The sequence below is a fragment of the Dicentrarchus labrax genome, unplaced genomic scaffold (genome assembly GCF_905237075.1).
Source record: "Dicentrarchus labrax unplaced genomic scaffold, dlabrax2021, whole genome shotgun sequence".
Taxonomy (NCBI): domain Eukaryota; kingdom Metazoa; phylum Chordata; class Actinopteri; family Moronidae; genus Dicentrarchus; species Dicentrarchus labrax.
In genome coordinates this window covers 21,495,391-21,515,998 of record NW_026136705.1, presented here as the reverse complement: position 1 = coordinate 21,515,998, position 20,608 = coordinate 21,495,391, and the positions used below count along the sequence as shown (strand labels likewise).

Below are 20,608 nucleotides of genomic sequence, written 5' to 3'. Positions count from 1 at the left end.
TATCGTATTGGCTACAGTTTTGCTATTGTTCAACACAAAGAGGAGTGAAAAAAAAATAACAGCTTTTGAAGATGCAGACTCCAATCTTTCAATAGAATTACCAGGGCAGACGTTAGGCCAATCAGAGGCAGAGCTGCGCGCAGAAACAAAAAGATAAGCCACCTTACAGACAAGTTGAATAAAAAAAAGCTTCTTACGCGGTAAACAAACTCAACCCGAACAATGCAGAGAAAAGAAAACACAAAATAGAACTATGAGGGTAAATATGTATACGTTAGATGTATAGAAGGGAGAAGAGGGGACAGGATGTGCCTATACACAGACACATTGACACCCCTACTTCCTCCAGATTTACCTTGATCATGGCTACAAACGGCATGACTCTCTTCATGTATTTCTTCAGTTCAGGCAGGGCTCCCAACTCGCTTGCTATCACTTTGTTGTCTGGAAGAGCCCCATTGTTGCTCTGGACAGACACAGAGACACAAAAAAACAAAAGACAGCTTAGAGACACAGACAAACAGGAACAGAGAGAGATAGATGTACTGTGTAGCTGATGGAAAACACAGTGTAGGTTACATGTAAAGGGATAATGTCCGACAAGGTGTCCATTATCAGCCAATCAGAATGGCGTATCCACCCAGACCATGGTATGAGATGATTTGAGACACAGAAGTAAGTGTTAATACAAAAAGATTACTTCTGTGTATTAATGTTATGCTGTGTGTTTGTTTCTCACCTTGTAGTGCTTGCCGAGCAGGGATAAGGCACTGTGCTGCCATGGAGGGTAGCTCTTGGCAACGTAGATGTTGCAGTGGGAGGGCTTGGCTGGGGGTTTTGAGTCACCTTTCTGTTGGAGGAAAATAGCATAGAAAAGGAGCATTTCAGATTCACCACATTCATCCATACAGTCAGGTACATAGGACTTTGATGGTTTGGCTTTTATTCAGTACAGTGACAGCATATTTTGAAGGCAGGTAGTCTCAATGGGAAGCAGTGTATTGGATTATTCAAGAAGCAAACTGTTTTTTTTTGTGTGTGTGTGTGTGTGTGTGTGTGATCTTATAAAATGAAGATGGGGATTTGTGAACTTATTTTATGTGACAGCTGTCAAGTCTACTCTTGTCCTGTACTGTATGTGTGCCTGTATGTGTTTCCATAAATGAGTCTTGATGTGACAGCATATTACCACTATAAATTAAACATGAAAATTAGATAAAACAGCCTAATAGACATATTATTCAAAAGGGGGAAAAAAAACCTTTGTGTGTTGTGTTCAAGTAACATGTTGGTGAAGGATGTTTTATGTCCACAGGTCATATAAAAAATGCCATTTCTAAAAAAAAATTAAAAATTAAAAAATCAATCACTCTGACTTTTACTTCTTTCTCAATTACTTTTTAAATATAGACTTTTTGCACATTCACAAAATAATCACAAAATCCTTGACATGAAAAGATGATTATTTTACTGTCCCGATCGTCCCTCCATCTTGCCTCCATAGCAACAAAACATTTGCAGCAAATCAATGACGGCAGTCTGGAGGCCTGAGATATCGGCTGTCTCAAATCTTGTCAATACTTGTTTAGCTTTTCTCCCACCTGCCTACAGCCACTTATTGAAGTGCCAAACTGTTAACAAACAATAGGTTAACTTTCGTACCGTGAACACAACGCAGGCTTAAATCTTCAAGTGTATCCAAAGGGATAGTAAAGTAAATTTTATCCATATAGCTCAAAATGACATAACAAATTTGCCTCAAGGGGCTTCTACACAGCATATGACGGCCCTCTATCCTTAGACCCTCAGTATAGAGGATGCCATGGCAAAGAAAAGGGGAGACAACATCAAAAATCTACAAATCCTATAACTTTGGGGTGAGTAACATTAAGAAGGTGATTCCTACATTCAGTATTTTACTTTTATAACACAGTGTCTAGCTTGGGAATGGAAAAACAGATTAAATACACTGAAGGTAACTCTGTCTTGAAATAAATTAGGTTTTTTTTATCCAGCTCCAAGCAGGTAAAATATATAGATTTGTTAAGGTCAGAGTCAAACAAATAGCTCCTCTCTTTTTAATTAGCAAAGAGCGAAGTACAATTGTTTATCTTACCAGCAAAGATGTTATTTAACAAAGCTTGACTATAAGTCCTTGGGTTTATTAGTCTAGTTATTTATAAACCTAAATAGATTCAATACGCAATTTGACTTTCAGATTTGATAAGCTGATTGTATACTGGAACCACATATGATAAAAATTAGATTGAACCACAACTCTACTTTCAAACTTACCGTGCAGTTTTTATTATTTTCTGCCTCATTGTGCTTCCCATCAAACAATCACAAAACTGTTAAACAACACCCGAGGGAGAATAAGAGTAAAGACACAATGCTGCCTCTGATTTAATTACCACACTTAATGCACTCCGAGACAAAGCTAGATTTAAAAAAAAAAAAAGATTATTAAAAAGAAAGCAATCAATTCTGAAATCAATATTCATTTTCACAATTATTTTAAAAAAGCCATTACAGCAGTGAAGCATGAGAAACGACACAGACACACTTCTTACTTTGCTTTTGGGGGGCTGCATGTATGCTTTGAGTCTCAGTCGAAGGTCGTGTGCGGTCTCCATCAGGTACTGAGAGGAACGCATCAGAATCTCATCAACTGGACCCGCCACAGGCCACGATGCCTTCCTCAGAGAACTGGTCTAATGAGGGGGGAAAAGAGAGAGAGAGAGAGAGAGAGAGAGAGAGGAAAGAAGGCACAGTGGATGAGTCAAGGGGGACGATTCTTGTTTTGGTATCAAGAAGTGTATTGTGTGGAGAATGAAAAAAAACAAATGTTTGAGGGTCCACCAGAGGCTTAGAATCCTATTAACTACACAGCCAGAGGTCACACCACCTTCGCAAACAAAACTATGCACACACCCTATTAACTGGGTATGTGTAAGAATCCTAGATTGATGTGTGTACCTCTGTGTCCACATAGTGCCTCTTAGCTGTTTAGCTGGCGGCGCTGAACACATGATTGGAGTTGTGGGGCTTTTGTTGTTGCTAAGCGACAACCGAAAAAAAACAATCTCCAGGGCAGCAGCACTTTTTCATATTCATAAATTTGAGTGTTAAAAATGTTCTCGTCTCTGTGTTGTTGGGAGCGTGCAACAGTGTGTGAGTTCCTTTCATACCGATGGGGGGGGGGAGAGAAGAAGCCCGTAGTGTGAAGACTCCTGGTGGACATACAACACAGAGAACGTGTGTGTGTGTGTGTGTGTGTGTGTGTGTGTGTGTGTGTGTGTGTGTGTGAAATAGTGTGTTAGTAGCCATTTCACACAAGTAAATGAGCAGTGGGACCAGCAGTACTCCATATGTGAAGTAGGTTTCTTAGCTTGTTGCTCCCAGGTGCATTCATGAATGGAAATAACACAAGAAGTTTAAATATTTATTTTATACTTTCTGTTTTGGGGGGGAAACATGAAAGACAGAAGAGATGAGAGGATGAAAGTCACATCTGAACCTACAGTCAGAGCACGCAGGCAACACAGAACATGAAACCCTCTCTTACCTTGCCCAGCAGACCCCAGGTGTATTCACAAAGGTGTGGGCAGATGGGGGCCAGCAGCAGAGTTTGTCTCTCTATGAACTGGAAGACCAGGTCTCTGTGCATGCCCTCGATAGCCAGCTCGCGATATTTATCTTTGGCTGCCTGCATACATACATAAAACAGTTTAAAAGGTCATTATCATCATCACTGGTTGTTATGTAATTCCTAAACTATACCAGATAGTATCTTTTTCAATTCTGTAAATTCGTTGCATGCTTAGGATAATATTTGAATCCTTAGTGATACTATGCTCCATCTACTTTTTAATCTGTCGCTGAAGTATCCATTATATCATCCTTAAATGCTTAGGAAGGATAGAAAAGCATGCTCATTTTTAAAGCTATGAAGAGGATTAAGAGAGTTTTAGAAAGCAGTTTTTATAAAAGGAAATATATTTACCTGGAACTCAAAGAAGCCACTCTTCAGAGCCTCCTTGTACATCATCCTGTCATAGTGTTGCTCTGTCTTCAAGATCCCTGCATTCATCTCACTAGACAGGACACAAAATCCTTTAAGTCAGTCTGCAAAGTCAGTTTACCAATCACTTTTCAGCACTGGAAACTACAGAGGCGAAAAGGTCAGGATTCTCAACAGGAACCTTCCAAGTTCTGAAGGACTGGCTTTCTTCTAGCTGTCCAGTTTCATTTTTTGCCTTTGAGTGCTAACTGGCAACAGTACATCTTATTTTTACCTTTCAATATAAAAATCAATTCACCAAAGCTCACAGCATTACGCTGCACTTTAAAAAAGGATCAGTGTGTATGATTTAGTGGCATCAAGCAGTGTAGTTGCAAATTGAAACTCAGTCGTGTCATGCATATGGCCATTTGATATTTTTCCCTAAAAAAAAACCAATGTATGCGCTAAATCCTCCTGTCAACCCATACCACCACATCTAAATGAACTCCTGCATCTACCTGGCAAAGACCCGATCGTTGAAAGTGTCAGCAGGTCCTGTCCTCAGGTTGTTCTGGTTGGCAATCATCTCCTTCACCCACTCCACCCAGGTGTAGAGGCGCAGGATGCCAGCATCAGCCATGGTCTCTACAAAGTTGGCGTCCTCCACCGTGTCCCCGGCGTCGGCGAGAGCAAGACGCATACCTGATAGAGGAAATGGGAGAGGCGTGTTAAAAACAGCAGGAAGTACAACATTAACATGTCTGAAGTTGATTTGTAGTTTCTTTCTAGAGCAAAAACCTTGCATGGTTAACGCCTCCATTCTCACCACAGCCTTTGTCATTTGCTTGAATCAGATATCCAACCTTGAGTACCCTTAATCATATTGGGGCAAACACTAAACATAACACTTCTATTTTCTTTTGCAAAATTCTTCTCGACAACCAGGATATGTTCAGAGGCTTTGTGGAAAATTCCACAGTCTGCGAAAAAACTTCAAATACCCAGAAGACATCACTCTCAAATTCTGAGACAGGAAGTCAACTTGATACGTCTATCTGCTGTCAGACCATGGAGTTCTTTACTTCCACGGCAAGACAGCTTCCAGAGACACAACAGACACATCTATCTATTATTCAGCTCGTTCAGAACATAAAAACACTTGGTAGTAATAAAAAAATAAAAAATAATAAAAAACAGATCAACTAGGGTATACTGAGTGCAGGAGGGATTCCAGGGTCATCTATACCTGGTAGGTTACTAATCTATGTCTCTACCAGGTATATATGAACAAGATCAGATAGAACCATAGAAAACAGGCAAAGATCCAAATAAACATGTAAAAATAAACAACATAAGATCATCCTTATCAATTATGCCAAAAAGGACCCCCACAAACACAAGGCTTTTGATTCAAATGTAATCCTCAGAAAGAAATTCTCTCCTCTGTGCAGAAGTCTCATTCTTGGTCTCACAACAGTGAAAATCTTGTCTTCCTCTCATGTTCCGATAAATATTTGATTTTAGAGACTATACTTTCTTCTTCCCACTGCATCTTCTTTTTCTGTGCCTGGAATGATGAGCAGGCGAATACATGATAATTGATGATTGATTGGAACATTCTGAACACAAAGCATACATTATAAATTATTACACAGAAGGTTATTACTTACAGTGCAGTATAAGGGCTCTGATACACATAGAATAGCTCATAGCAACCAATATCAACTCCTCAGTTATCTTATGAAGATGGGGTGTTTTCTCATTATCTTCACCACAGGATAAAAGATGCTTATGGTATATATCGTAAAGTGTAATGGCCCGTGCACTGTGAGAATACGTTGTAATCTGTTCTAGATGTACAGCTGATGTGTTTTTCTGCAATGTTTCAATGAGATATTGAAAGAGAGCCACAAGAAAGGAGAAGAGTAAAAGAAAAGAAGCAGAACACAGGAGGGTGATAAATCAAGAAGAAACTAAGTGTACCGTCTGCTGAGAACTTGTCAATGGCTTGGGTGAGAGTGAGGAAGTTTCCAGTTGATTTGGACATCTGGTGAATAGAAAAACAGATGTTAGGCAGAATCTTTCAAGTACGCCCACCCACACACAAGTTCCTTAAAAAGAATAGTAGAATAAAACCAGTGAGTCACAGACTGTCTGTGTTTGCAGTGTAAATCAACAGCACACACACAGTAATTTAAATTCGTAACAGCATCAAACACAAGTTAATTACTGGCATAAGAAGAGTAGTTAATGTGCTGTAAAATATAACAATCTTGATATTGTTATATAATGTTTCAATTCTGTCCAACAACCCAGACAAAAGACCACATTAGATGGGACCAGACCATTTCTCCTGAGAAACAGTAGAACTCAGACACCAGATGTATTATTTACATTTGAAATAATTTTGACCCCAATGTAGAAGAATAAATAAATGATAAGTAATGAAATTATTAAAACTTATATTCTTCTATAGTGAATGTCCCCACAGTGCTGCATGACAAGGGAGAATCCCTCAAATACCCATCAATTTTGAATTTATTTTCCAGCCCAGAAAAAGCACAAGTGACTCTAAAACATTACTGAACCACAACAGTGCTTGCAACTTGGGTTTACATTTTTTGGGAACCTTTTTTTCCCTCTGGTCCTCTGCAGTCTACTCAGTGGTTAGACTGAACAGGTTTAAACTGTGATTTGTCATAATAATAATAATAATAATAATGTTCAGCTGATATTCAACAGTGCTAACCTTAGACCAACATTCTATTTTGAAGTTAATTCTACCTTGTTATAGGCATTATTATGCACTTCACACTGCAACAAGACCAATGACTGGTGACATCTTATGTTCTTATTTACCTGTTCCTCAGAGGGATCTTTGTTTCTTTCTGCCCTTTCAGTTGTGAGTCTGGTTGAACCATTGTACAGCATTTTGTTCTCCATGTACAAAATATATTTTTTAAACCCTTTCCACAAAATAACATCTATTTGTATAGAGGACTTTCTGCAACCTAAAAGCATGAAAGACAATTCAGAAAAAGCCATCTGACTGTACTGAATCAGGCTTTTGTGGCTGGTGACCTCAAACTTTTGAGGGGTAGTGCAATTTCCCTCCATTATTGGTATTATTTGACACACCTTTTCAGAGTTGAGGAGCAGATGTCCGTTGGCTCGCACTGCTTGTGGCCACTTCCCACTGTGGACGAGAGAGAATGTTCTCTTTAATGTTATCCTTGCAGATTGCAAGTCCCTCGTTTCACCCTCCACTTCTAATCATTAGGGATAAACTACAGGGGCTGCAGACGCGCAAAAAACTAAACGGCTCATTTAAAAGGTAATGAAAACATAACAATTCTTATATTCAGGTGATTATACACTAATGAATACAAAGTTATGCATATTATAGAAAGCTGTGTTAAGCACTGAGCCAGCACATCTCCAAGGATAATCCTGGTTCACATTCTCTGGAGACGAAGTGTAATTGCCCCAAAATGAAAGCGTGTGGCTTGTAAGATTTAAGATTAGTCCATCAACCTTGTAGGAAACACAAGCAAAGTGGACCCCTTCTTTAAAAAAAAATAAATAAATAAGCATATAAATAAAATCACAATCTCCTACTCCCTGCATTGGTCAATCAAGTGGTCAAACTCACCTGTCCTTAGGCCACATAGCCACATGGTTGTACAGGTAGTAAGACAGGTGGTTAGGCACCAGGTCTTTGCCAGACACACGGACGTCCACAGGGTACCAGTATTCAAACTCCCTCCTCAGCCTCTGTAGATGCTCTTTAGGGATGTTTGTCTTCGGGAAAGGAGACGTCTTAAAGAAGATAAAGTCCCACACCTCTCTGGTCATTTGCTCTGGCCTGTGGGGAAAAAAAAGAGACAAGAATGCTTAAGGGTAGAACAAGGGATGTATTAGATTCAAGAAAAGTGAAAAGAAGCAACTAAATGCTTGTGTGAGAGTGTTTCACTTCTCTTTTGCCCTTTCATCTTAGTGCTGAGGAAGAGATATGGTACTTAAACCAACATTGAGCTATGAATTGATGTTTCTGAAAGGCAACATCTGTCATTGAGCGGACGTTTCATTTATTCATTTTATTATTTTATTTCACGGATGAATACCGGGCAACAAATTGACTTTAAAAATAAATATAAAAGCCTGAAAAGCAACACCTGTCATTTGAAATGATTAAATTTAGTTATTAAATCAAAGTCTTTTCTCCCTCAGGTGAACCACATCTACAGTTGCTTGAAAGCAGACAGAGAAGGACGAGAAAATGAGAGGCAGCAAAAAAGGAGGCAGAATGAATTAGTAAGAGACTAATGCTCATTCATTCTAGTGTACAGGTGTGTGTGTGTGTGTGTGTGTGTGTGTGATATATATATATATATATATATATATATATATATATATATATATATATATATATATATATTTATTGTGTCCATACTTGATGCCCAGTGGTGAGGCTCCCTGTCCATTGAGCACACCTCCCTGGAGGAGGTGTGCTACAGTGTAGTAAGCCATGTAGATGGTGGAGTCCGATAGTGACTCAATCAGCCACTGCTCGTCCCAAGGCAGCCGCGTTCCTATGGTAACCAGGAGTGTGCGCGCACACAACACACACGCACACATACACAGACGCACACACACACACAGACACACACACATAAATACACACATAAGCGCAAATCCAGAGAAAGACACAGCCATGGGGGAGAAAGTGAACTAAAAATTATGAAGAAAGACAATTGTTGTCTCCTCTGAGCTGACACAATCTTTTGTTGCATTTGCCATCTTGTCAAGCTGGTTACATTATGGTGCCAAGAAAAACACTAACACAATGGAATAAGTCCTGGGCTTTATTATGTAATCCTTGGCAAACAAGTTCAGATGTAAAAAAAAAAAAAAAAAAAAAAATGTTTTTGTCAAATAAACTGAAGTAAACTCGTTCCTAACCTGCTGCTTTGACAGAAATACCAGCCACCACTTACTGGTTTTCCTAAAACATTTATTTTGGTATTTTTTAGGGCAAAGTGTGTGCCTGTGCTAGTCTCAAATGCACACACAAATGCACACAAATATTTTCAGTGAATGCCTATTGATATTTTTTTTACCAGCTCTCAGTGGTTAAAAACATAAAATTACTGCAAGCTTGAGCTGTAATTAATTTTCATTATCAGTAGCTACATGAATATGAGCAACATTAATAATGAAATATTGATATAATCAAATAAACAATAAATGCATCCATTCTTGCACACATTTTTAGACTTTAGAGAAATAAAACATCATACATATGACATCATTTAAAAACAAGTTTTGACAGCACAAGGAGGTTTTAGTAGTTTTACGTAGCATATACTTTGTGGTGGGGTTCTATGGCTCATAGGCTTCTCTGTATGAACGATCTTTTCTCTGTGACCACGTTAATCAAATTACAGACATTACTTGCAAATGTTTTAAGTTTGAGCTTTCAGTGTATGAACAATGTTTGTGTTTGTTTGTGTCTGTGAAAATATAAATGTATATATTCTTTCTACAAGTAAGACACAAGTAAAAGGAATCTGCACAACCTGCACCATACAGTAAAACCTCTTTGCTTCATATTCTGAAAACGTGTGGGGAGATTTATCTACAGTAGGAGTCTACAACAGGCCTGGACTGTACTGTGCTCGCCTGTGCTGTGTGCCAGCTGGCCTTCAGTCGGCATCTATTCCGGTATGAACAGAAAGGCAGACTGTTGCTAGGTGCTTTATCACCAGCCCTCTGTCTCCATCTATAGACCAAAACCATCAGTCATACAGTGGTTACAAAACTTGAAGTCCTGTTCATCTTTGGCAGGGTGGCACATTTAATCTCTGTACAAGAAACTATATTACCTTTGAAAAATGCAGTAACAACAAATTTATATCCTATATTAACAGTTACTGCAGTCCTGACACAATCATTCACACACGCACACAAACACACAAACCATAGAGGCAAGCGCTCACCAAGTCCGTAGGTACGTGAGCAGGCATGCTCCTGTAGCCAAGCCAAAGTGGCCTCAAAGTTTCTCCTTGTCTCCTCACAAAATCTGTGTAGTGTTATGCAAAATAGAGCACATTAAATCACAGAAAGTAAATGCAGTTACCTATCTTTTTAGACTCGACATGACGTGATGAGACTGGTTATCAGTTTTCAGTATATTTACAGGCAGTAAAGTAATTACATTTATTTTCTACACTCCATACTTGATTGTCTAGGCAATCACAGGAACACCCACAAGCAAGGACAAACACTGCACAAAGCAAAATATGACAGGGTAAGGGAACTTGGTAGATTAGATGTTAGTGTCTTACGTCTCCAAGGGCTTGAGGGCTTCATTGGCCTGCTGCTTCCACTCTGCATCCCCATAGTCCAAATACCTGAAAGACACGTCAGCATACAGCTAATCAAAAAAAGCCAAAATGGCATGAAACATTCTACACTCCAAAATAAGGAGGATCTACAATCATCTTGACCGTGTTATTTTCATGTCTATTCCCTTGCACTACTATAACACTGCCATGCAGCTTCAGATCCACTTAGGTCAAATAAATTCTTACCATTACTAATGAACAGACTTATTATAATATAAAGATCCGTGTGATCAGAATTCATGTTGCACTCACCACTGGTCACATAGAGCAACCACACACTCGTCAGCTGAACGCGACATGACCTGTTTTTCTGGCTCCATGTAGATCATGGCCTCGCCCTAGATCAGAGCAAACATTATTACAGGCAAATATAGATCAAACATCTATCATACATGGAATATTGTGAACTATAAGCAATGCAAAGTGCACAGACATAATAAACTTACACAATCCGCGACACAGTCAGAATTTAAAGTTGTTCTGCTACATTTGAATATCCTTTATTTTAACTTCTTTGCATTAGAAAAGAATGTCTTACCCTCTCAACCATCATCTTCTGGATGGGTTTTTTGACATCCTGGACCTTCTGCCCTTTGTAACCATCAACCAGCATGATCTGACACAGGAACAAACATTTCATTCATTTCTTTCACTATTCTGGTAGTTCTGTCAACAAGAAGTGGGCCTTGTCTCTGCAGTGCATTCTCCAGTCGCAAATTCACATAAACTGACACATTCTCAGACTATACGTATGAATTGTGCTCTGCTTGATGCTGAATTTGTACATTTTAAACATGACTAATATTTAGTGCTGTCAGTTAAACACGTTATTAACGGCGTTAACGCTTTATCAACGTTCTTTTTGACCTAGTACTTTTTAGTTTTTTTCACATGCTGTAACAACTAGTAACGTTAGAAAAACTACACCACCACACCGGATCTAGCTAGACTGGAAACAAAACAACAGGCACGCCGCACACACTTGTTTAAGAGTGGTAGACGTTATGTTTTGAGTGGATGGCGAGCGCGAGACGCCAAAATGGATGTCAATAATATTCTGAATGGAGAGTTTACTTTAAAAAAGTTGCCAAATGGTTCCATTGAAAAGACCAAAGTGATCTGTGTGTTTTGTCGTGAACTGAGCTATCATCGCAGCACGTCCAGTCTGAAATACCACTTGGTGGCCAAGCACACAGCTGATGCGAATTCTCCGCCCCCTCGTCAATTAAGTATTAAGCCATGGTTTAACTGCACTATAGACTGAGTCCTAGTTTACCTTACATGAGCACTTTGTAATTTTATTTTGTATCGTCCTGTTTTGATCCCTTAGAAAGGGCTGTTGAAGGGGCTGTTTGTGTGACAAAGTATTTTTTTCACCCTTTTATTGATGGACAGTGTTACATTGTGTGAGAGATTATTTGATCCACGTGAGAATGTTAGTGTGAAATTGACCACTACAGTATATGCCAATGTTGTTTTAAATAAAAACAACATTTGCACAAAGCAAGCCGATCCACTTTTCCATGTTGATAAGAGCATTAAAATGAGAAAAAAATAATGGGACAAAAAGAAATCAAGGGACATTTAGAATAGATAAAAATGTGCCATTAATTGCGATTAATTGCGAGTTAACTATGACATTAATGTGATTAATCGCGATTAAATATTTTAATCATTTGACAGCACTACTAATATTATAATGTCACAGAAGAAAAAACAGGAGCTTAGCAAAAAGTTACAAATAAGGCAATTTTTCAGAAGTAGACAGAACCAAAGTGTCTGAGGGCAACACGCAGCCAATAGCCAGTTAATTAATCATTTAGTCTAGCCTTATGGTGTGAATCACTTGATTTGTTTCTGGGAGATAAATCATACAAGCTTCCAACTTAAAGTTAAATCCACAGGGAGTTTGCAGAGAGCTTGCATTTTGCTGACCTATGTAGTTGTTTTTTTTTACCCATTAACCATTAAGTTGACTCACCCCTTCATAAAATCCCTTCAGATAGACTTTCTCCTTGGCCTCAGCCAGCTTCTCCTTGTCATTCTGGCTCTGGATCTTCAGCTCATCGCACACCAGAGGAGCAGATAGGTTCCCGTAGCCCGGTATCTCTATGATAGGGACCTGACATGCACACATTTAGCAACTTTTATAGACTGAACATGTTTTCCAATGTGTATCTTTCACTAGCATTGGTGTGTTCAATGCAAACAGAACAGCTTACCGGTTCAAAAGGCATCACCATCTTGTCCTCAATTCCATACTTCTCCCGTAGAGCCTTTTGGAAATGCAGAGAATAAGAGCAACATTAATAAAAATAAATGTAGTGGATGTTAAATAGCAGCTGTATCTTTAAATGGTCATGTTTCTTGCTGAATAACCAATGGTTTAGGCAGCCCATGAACATAAGCAAATAGCACAGCAAACTAAAACATTTCAAAAGCTTAATTTCTAAATTGCATTGAAGTTTCAGATGGACTCTGTGTTCTGAGTTTCTCTGCAGCAGACTTCATTTCAGGTATAAAAGGCTCCTTGAATAGCAGTATAGCAGAAATGTAGTTACAAGGTCACCTGTTTTTTCTTGATGTCTCTGAGAGCAGCGATGTCATCAGGAGCATCAGAGGGTACGCTGGTGACGACCCCCGTACCTGAGGAAATCACAGAATAGGCAAAAGGTCAACACATAAACTGTATTAATGCAAATTTGATGAGTATCTCAGTGATACTGTTATTTACATTATACACATTAAAAATTATTAAATGTCAACTGCCACCACGTTTCTTCAACTGTGCAGCAGCTACACTGGAGCAACTAACAAACCGTTAAGAAGGAGGAGAACAAACAAACATGAACTGGAAACTGATAAATGTCACAGGTCGTTGCAGGTTCACTCTCGCTCACTTCTTTCCATAACTCTCAAAAACACAATGACAAACGCGGCACAGGAGATTGAAATTCTGACATTTCAACCTTGTCATTCAGAAATTCCAATTAAGGCTATTTACATAAATACACAAGAAACAAAACGGACAAACTATGCCCCTGGAGCACCACAGACCAGAAAAAATAGACGGTGCTGCAGTGTGAGCACAATTAGATCCATTTTATATGTTTACAAATTTTCGCCCTCTGGGCAAAGAAAGCAACCATTACTTTCTTCCTTTGACATCACCGTACAGCACATTATAAATTATACGGTGACCTTGGCCTGGCTTTCCATAAGCTGCACCAAACAAAATCTAAGACAAGGGGGAATAGGGGATACAGCTGGGTGCACAGTTTCTGCAGAAAGTAATACCTAAAGCAACATGAGCGAGAATAAAGTATCCCTATTTAAAATGCAGACGGCTATAAAACACACCGACACATTTTGAGTAGTTTATGTTGAACTATTCACCAACTATCAGATGCATTTCACTCAAGTTCAGGCACATAAAAAGGAGAGAGTAAGGTGCCCCCCCCCCACTCAAGGTTATTCTGACTGCAGGAGCCTTTTGACAACTAAAATGCACTAACCAATGTGATAAATTTCTGCCTTGAAAAGAATTAAACAACGCAACATCTCTGAATAAATGTATCTCGCTATTTTTCCTGACTTCTTGACTCGTACCTTTGTCCTCCTTAATGGTGAGCATGGGCAAGGCATAGATGACCTTATAGGAGGTCAGAGGAGCACTCAGGGCACAGCCAAGGATATCCTAGATAGAGACAATAATGATGCAAAGCAGAAAGTAGAACAGAAGTAATACATTTAACAGAATCAATGCACAGTCATTAAACCTTGTCCCTCCAACTATATTTACACTGCTAATTGGCCTCATCTTAATCTTCCGTAAATGCAATCTGCTTGACTGTTTTTAAATCATATCAGATATACATCTTAATAGTGTTTGGCTTATACCATTAGCTTCAATTAAGTAAAAGTCAACTGAATTAAATTAATTCGAATTTATGTGCAGATGGAAGCATGAAATACACAAAGTTAGTACCTGTCCCAGTATTTCCATGATTACTGGCACCACTCCGTTTTCTTTGGTGAAGCCCTGGTAAGACATGTTCCTGGCAGACCTACTGGTGCAGATGAAGACGTCTCCGCTGGTTGTCTCAAAGGCAACATACTTCATGTCTGGCCTCACCCAGCAGTTGGTCTGACCGAACATAGTCTCTGGTCTCAGAGTGGCAGCCACCAGGAAGATGTTTTTGCCTTTCATGCCACTGTGGGAAGGATAGCTTTAGCACTTAACTTCTGTCTCAAGATGAGGATTATGCTTAAGTGCATGTAAATCTTGCCTGCAGTGTTGGCAGTTCAATATTCAGCGTTTGTTACCTGCTATAAAAGACTTTGGACTTGAATTTTGCCGTGTACGGTTCAACCATTTTCATCTTGATGAGAGTGTACTCCTGGGGTCCAACTCCCTGCAATTGAAAAAAAATGGTAGTTGGAAGAAAAATAACTAAATAAAGCTCTCAGATCGCCTCATTTCAAAGTAAGTTTCTTCATCCCCACAAGACTGTAGGAATAGGAAAAATGGTCGATAATGGCCCTGTGAGGTAGGGTGGTGAATGTGCAGTACACTAAATGGCAATTTCAAATGCAGTGTGTGACTCAAAATTGTGACAAAATTATGCGAACACGGACCCTTTTACTGTTTGCCGTAGGAGTCACAAACATCAAAATAATAACACAATCATACATAATCATATGACAATTTCCCAAAACTAATACACTATGTCATTGAGCCAGGTAGGTAAGTGTACCTCTCCTGTCTGCCTGTCATGGTCCATGCATGGCTGTCCATCCTTGGGGGAGTAGATGGTATACCTGCAGATGAGTCAGGGACAATCACATAATATTATTGAAAGAACATGCAGTGTCATAACATCAGCTTAAATTGCCTGAGACTAAAAGGCAAACTTTAACATCATTTATCTACCAAAGTCTTCATTTCAAAATGTTCACTTTGCTTTTACCCCATCGAAAGATAAGGTGATAATATAAGATGTTCCTTTATTGATCCCCCGTAGGAGAAATTCAAATTTGGCAGAGCAGCACAGGGAAAATGTAGTGCAAAACAAAACACACTGCACCACTGTACTTTACTCACATAGCTGCTTTCAATACTGTAAATGTGTGTGTGTGTGTATATATACGAGCTACCCCCCTCTAAGTGTTACACTTGGAGTCTACAGTCTATATTTTATATGTTATATTACAGTCTATATTTATTTTATTTTATTTTATTCTTGGTTTTATATTTACACTTGTATTGTTTACCTTGTGTGTTACAGTTGTGACCAAAATGATTAGCCCCCCAGGAATTATGGAACATTTTCCTAAAATTCTTCCCAATGTTTGCAGCATTGATAAAACTCGATGTAATCAAACATTCACCAGTGCTTTTTAGTAGCTTTTGGTACATTTTGGAATATAAAATAACATTTTAGGCTTGCTTTATATCAAATATAGAGAAAAAAGGGGATGTCAATAATATTTCCCCCCATGTGAATTCTTGCCTTCAAAAACACACCTAATTAACCAATCAGTTTTCAAACCACACCTGTGCAGTCAATTGGCTTCCTCACGACACCTGAACATTCAATCAGCATAAAAGGACTCCAAGGAACAGGGCACTTGAACACATTATTGAGAGGGACAACTTTTACTCACCATGCCAAAGACAAGGGAAATCAGTCTTGAACTCAGAAAGAAGATAGTGGAGGATCATGATAAGGGGGAAGGCTATACTGCCATTTCCAAGCGTTTCACAGTGTCTAGAACCGCTGTACGTTGCATCATTGCCAAGTACAAGGAGACAAATTCTGTAAGAAACAAACCTGGGCGTGGTCGTAAGCTCAAGATTTCAAGAACTCTAGAGAGGAAAATTGTCAGAGATGTCAGCAAGAATCCCCGGACATCTGCCAAGATGATTGTTGCTGACCTGGCCTCTTCTGGAGTTGATGTTTCAAGGAGCACAGTTGTGAGGGCTCTCCATCGTGGTGGGCTTCAGGGCCATCGTCCAAGAAGAACCCCTTTACTTAATGAGCGGCACATCAAAGCCAGACTGAGGTTTGCCCGTGAACATTTGATAGGTAAAGATGAGTTTTGGAAGTCGGTGCTTTGGTCTGATGAGACTAAACTGGAATTGGATCTTGCTTATGTTTGGTGAAGAAAGGGAGAGGCCTTGAACCCTAAGAACACAGTTCCCACAGTTAAACATGGTGGTGGGAGCATCATGCTGTGGGGCTGTTTTGCAGCCTCAGGCACAGGGAGCCTTGTTTGGGTGCATGGCATCATGAAAAAAGAAAATGATGTTGACATTTTGAGGGATAATATGCAGAAATCTGCTCGTAGTCTATCCTTAGGTCGTCGCTGGGTCTTCCAACAAGACAATGACCCAAAGCACACGTCGAAATTGGTCCAACAGTTCCTGAAGGATACCAAAACCAAGGTCCTGGAGTGGCCCGCACAGAGCCCAGACCTCAATCCTATTGAGAATCTGTGGCGGGTGCTCAAAGTGAATGTCCATGCTCAGAAACCACGCAATTTGGACCAGCTGGAACAATTTGCAATGCAAGAATGGGCCAAAATCCCTCAGGAGACCTGTGCCAACCTAGTAAAGAACTACTCTAAGAGGTTGTTGTCAGTTGTGGCTCAGAAAGGGTACACTATTTACTATAGCCAGGGGGCTAATCATTTTGGATTTCTCATTTTTGCCCTTTTTTGTTTTAACTCATTGTATCAATAAAATATCCTAATCAATCCTTGTCAACTTTTGTCTTTGTAGTGTATTTGTTTCCAAAATAACAAACACGTGTTGTTAATGGCCATTTCCATGGAGAAATCAAGAGTTTTGTCTAATTTCATAAGGGGGGCTAATAATTTTGGTCACAACTGTATGTGCAAGCACTACTGTTTTACTGTAGTAGTATTTTGTTTTTCTTTACTACTGGCTGCAGGTACAAAGAATGCATTTCACTGTGCATTGTACTATGTATAACTGTGCATGTGACAAATAAAACCTCTTATCTATTCTTATCAAAGAGCAGAAAAAGGGGTAAAATACAATAAAATGTAATAAAATAAAAATAATGAAAAATGTAATACAAATCTAGAATCTTAAAAAATATATACAATACAGTGGAATATGGTCCAGATGGATAACTGAAATGGGTAACTGCACATGTGCAATGTTACAAGGTATTGTGCAAAATGGAAAAAAAAAATAAAAACAGTTGTGCTTGGCAAGTTAATAGATAAGAAAAGATGTGACATTGTTACAGGACATTGTTTCAGGCTAGACTATAATACTGATAATGATAGCAACAAGCATAAAGTGTAAGACATGAACATATTACATACTGTGGGGCACTTCCTATACTGTTTACCTTTCGCTATATTACTGCAAGGTCAGTGCTACAGAACAATAAAATAAATAATAAAATAAGTATAAAACAGTTACATAGAAACTGCCAAACCACCTCACCTTTTGCCAAACTTGATCTTTTTTCTCTCCTTCAGAGTGATGAACTGCCACCTGACGAAGGAGTCATAAAAGGGGTTCACATCTGTGGTGATGAATGAACGCCTCCAGTCCACCTGTGAAGTGACACCAGGATTTAGGCAAAATTGACTAAAATGAATAACCAGATCTCATTATCCTCTGGGCCAGTTACCTGTGGTGAATTCTAGGTACCAACAAAAAGAGGACAACAGGTATGTCATTGGAGTTTAGTGTGTAACTCTTAACACAAGTGTTGAGATAATGTATCCCCATGACACTGCAAGAACCCTCAGTGGTTCATTGTATATCATTCCTAAAATCAATGTAAATCAAAGTATAGATTTACCTGTCATATTTCAATGCATAAAAGGGTCATAGGTATAGAAAAGAAGTCCAGAAACATCTCAAGACAGTTATTTGATAGAGTTTCATTATTATAATTAGTCACCTTGACTCCCATCTGTTTGAGGTCTTTCACAGCCAGAGGAGGGAAGTACTCCAGCCAGTGTTCAGCACTGGCAAACCCGGCAATCTCCTTGTCATTCAGACCCAAAGATCTCATAATGTCCCACTGGAAAGTGGCAGTTCCGGATTTCGCCACTGCTTTACTCTAACAGAGAAATGTAAAAGAAGAGACAAAAATAATGTTAATTCAAACGACCCTTGTGACTGCTGAACAAGAGAACTTGAGCCCTAGCTTAAAAACCATTCACTAAATGTACTATTTTTTCATTCCTATGTGGAAAATGTCTGTCAATCAGTCTGATCCTGACCTTCTTGCCCTTTGCTTTGTCCTTGATGATGATTTCATCAGACGTCTCTGGCTTCTCCTTCTCCTCTTCCTCCTCGTCTGGAAACTGTGGAGGGTTTCCATAAAGCTCCATCTCTCTCTTTAGCTTGTCTGCACAGGCCTGGTGGATACAACATGGATGTATGAATACAAAGAAAGAAGAAAAAAGGCAATGTGTGTGTGTGTGAGGGGGGGTTGAAGGCATGGATGAATTATGAAGACGCTGATAAAGCAAAATGTTAATGAAAATGGAGTACTAGAATCTAATATTGTGTTTCTTGAATAAAACGTGGTGTCAGATCACAGGTAAAAAAAAAAACAACAACACTGAATTTTGTTCCAAGGCAATACCAACAATATGTTATGTATATATGCTATTGCATACAGGACTGATGTGATGGACTGAACAAGTAAAAAGAAACAACACTAACTTTGATGGGCATTCCTGTGCAGTGCAGCCCGAATGGGAAGAGGCATTTCTTTCCTTTCAGAGACTGGTAACCAACAGCAAACTACAAGAAAGAAGTTGAACAGCAGCAACTTAGAGAACAGGGATCATTGTTGTTGAATGTTGTAATCACAAGTGTCTATTAGACTGATATTAGACTGAGAAAGTTCATTTCTGTCTGTTTTTGTATGAAAACTTACCTCGCACTTTGACAAGCTGAACGTGTGGCCTAGATGCAATCGGCCATTCATGTAAGGGTAGGGGAAGGTGACAAAGTACTTGTTTTTGCTGGAAGGAAAAAGAAACCGGCTAATCAAAATATGTTCCGAGACCAAAATAGATTTCATACCTGGTATGTTTTTACAAGCAAAGTGACATGCACTAAGAAATAACATGGGTATGTTTGTTGCGTCACACTGTCATTACTTTTTTTTCCCTCAACAACAACAACAAGAGAAATACTACTTTACATGCCAAATACTTATAAAGAACAATGGGTGCTCATATCTGCATCAGGAGGAGATCACTTGAAGGAAGTACACCTGCAGAAACTGCTCTGACATTCCTGAGTACAGCAAATTATGCACATAGCTTTCTCCACAGATGGTCTTAATTGACCTATTCCCGGGTCAAGGAAAGAGAGGAATTATATTTTGGGAATATAACATAGGGTCAGAATATAGAAGATACTCACTTTGTGCTTTCCCCGACTGTTGTCGGTGCATCTTGCTCAAATGCCTTCTCCTTCTCCCATTTCTCCTGGATCTCTAGCTCAATCTTTCTCAAAAAGTCCAACTTTGCTGTTCCCTTCCGCTCCTGGAATACAATGACGAGCAGGATGATGGTTCATTAGAGAAAAGCCAGTGCAGTGATAGCTGCAAGCGAACCGATTACACATCATAACAAAAACTATACTTGTTAAATACCAGCGAATATAATATAACACACTTGAATACACGAGACTAGAATATAATAATAATAAAATAATAAAAAAATGATTCAACACGTGTTACACGAGAGAACAGCTGTAACCTCTGCTCCGTCTGAGTCAGATTTCTTTCAAGTCTATTCCTGCAGACGGCTTGACAACTAACGTTAGCTTACGCTAGCTAACTTAGCTAATAGCTCCAGTAAGTTAATGAAATAAAACGTATCCACAGCCTCTAAACCAGCATGAACAATTTCAAACTACACATAATTAGAGTATTGGACCTACCGTCATTTTGATCCAAAACTACGAGCTATTAACTACTCTATTGTTTAGACAGACGACACAGGAGAAATAGTTTCCAGTTTGACAAGGGAAACCCACGCCACCGAGCAGCACCGGTGCCTGGCTGATGACACCCGCATGGCTTTCTGGGAAATGTAGTCCGTATAACTTTTCAGCCGTCCTATCTTTAAATATCTAACGAACCAGGGTCTTTATTCGCCTATTAATAATTTTGTCAAGCAT

General features: G+C 39.1%; 1 protein-coding gene across 2 annotated transcripts in view; it reads right to left on the bottom strand.

Annotated features, from left to right (window-relative positions):
* LOC127363473 (leucine--tRNA ligase, cytoplasmic) overlaps nucleotides 1-20,608 on the bottom strand; it is a 29,059-nt gene that overhangs the window by 4,155 nt on the left and 4,296 nt on the right. The window contains exons 1-28 of one of the 2 annotated variants that reach the window (XM_051399928.1): nucleotides 20,369-20,524; nucleotides 19,847-19,968; nucleotides 19,353-19,440; nucleotides 19,136-19,216; nucleotides 18,688-18,825; nucleotides 18,363-18,524; nucleotides 17,897-18,009; nucleotides 15,171-15,234; nucleotides 14,740-14,828; nucleotides 14,402-14,627; nucleotides 14,023-14,110; nucleotides 12,983-13,059; nucleotides 12,636-12,689; nucleotides 12,395-12,535; nucleotides 10,952-11,029; nucleotides 10,666-10,751; nucleotides 10,354-10,419; nucleotides 10,006-10,088; nucleotides 8,460-8,598; nucleotides 7,659-7,871; nucleotides 7,145-7,202; nucleotides 5,990-6,053; nucleotides 4,525-4,708; nucleotides 4,007-4,097; nucleotides 3,569-3,709; nucleotides 2,574-2,714; nucleotides 740-850; nucleotides 356-466 (exon numbers count right to left, since the gene is read on the bottom strand). In XM_051399928.1, coding sequence (XP_051255888.1) covers nucleotides 356-466; nucleotides 740-850; nucleotides 2,574-2,714; nucleotides 3,569-3,709; nucleotides 4,007-4,097; nucleotides 4,525-4,708; nucleotides 5,990-6,053; nucleotides 7,145-7,202; nucleotides 7,659-7,871; nucleotides 8,460-8,598; nucleotides 10,006-10,088; nucleotides 10,354-10,419; nucleotides 10,666-10,751; nucleotides 10,952-11,029; nucleotides 12,395-12,535; nucleotides 12,636-12,689; nucleotides 12,983-13,059; nucleotides 14,023-14,110; nucleotides 14,402-14,627; nucleotides 14,740-14,828; nucleotides 15,171-15,234; nucleotides 17,897-18,009; nucleotides 18,363-18,524; nucleotides 18,688-18,825; nucleotides 19,136-19,216; nucleotides 19,353-19,440; nucleotides 19,847-19,968; nucleotides 20,369-20,374 — 3,015 coding nt within the window. In that variant the 5' untranslated portion in view covers nucleotides 20,375-20,524. Of the gene's footprint in view, nucleotides 1-355; nucleotides 467-739; nucleotides 851-2,573; nucleotides 2,715-3,568; nucleotides 3,710-4,006; nucleotides 4,098-4,524; nucleotides 4,709-5,989; nucleotides 6,054-7,144; nucleotides 7,203-7,658; nucleotides 7,872-8,459; nucleotides 8,599-10,005; nucleotides 10,089-10,353; nucleotides 10,420-10,665; nucleotides 10,752-10,951; nucleotides 11,030-12,394; nucleotides 12,536-12,635; nucleotides 12,690-12,982; nucleotides 13,060-14,022; nucleotides 14,111-14,401; nucleotides 14,628-14,739; nucleotides 14,829-15,170; nucleotides 15,235-17,896; nucleotides 18,010-18,362; nucleotides 18,525-18,687; nucleotides 18,826-19,135; nucleotides 19,217-19,352; nucleotides 19,441-19,846; nucleotides 19,969-20,368; nucleotides 20,525-20,608 lie in introns of those variants that run through there. The other variant, XM_051399929.1, reaches the window with a different exon arrangement.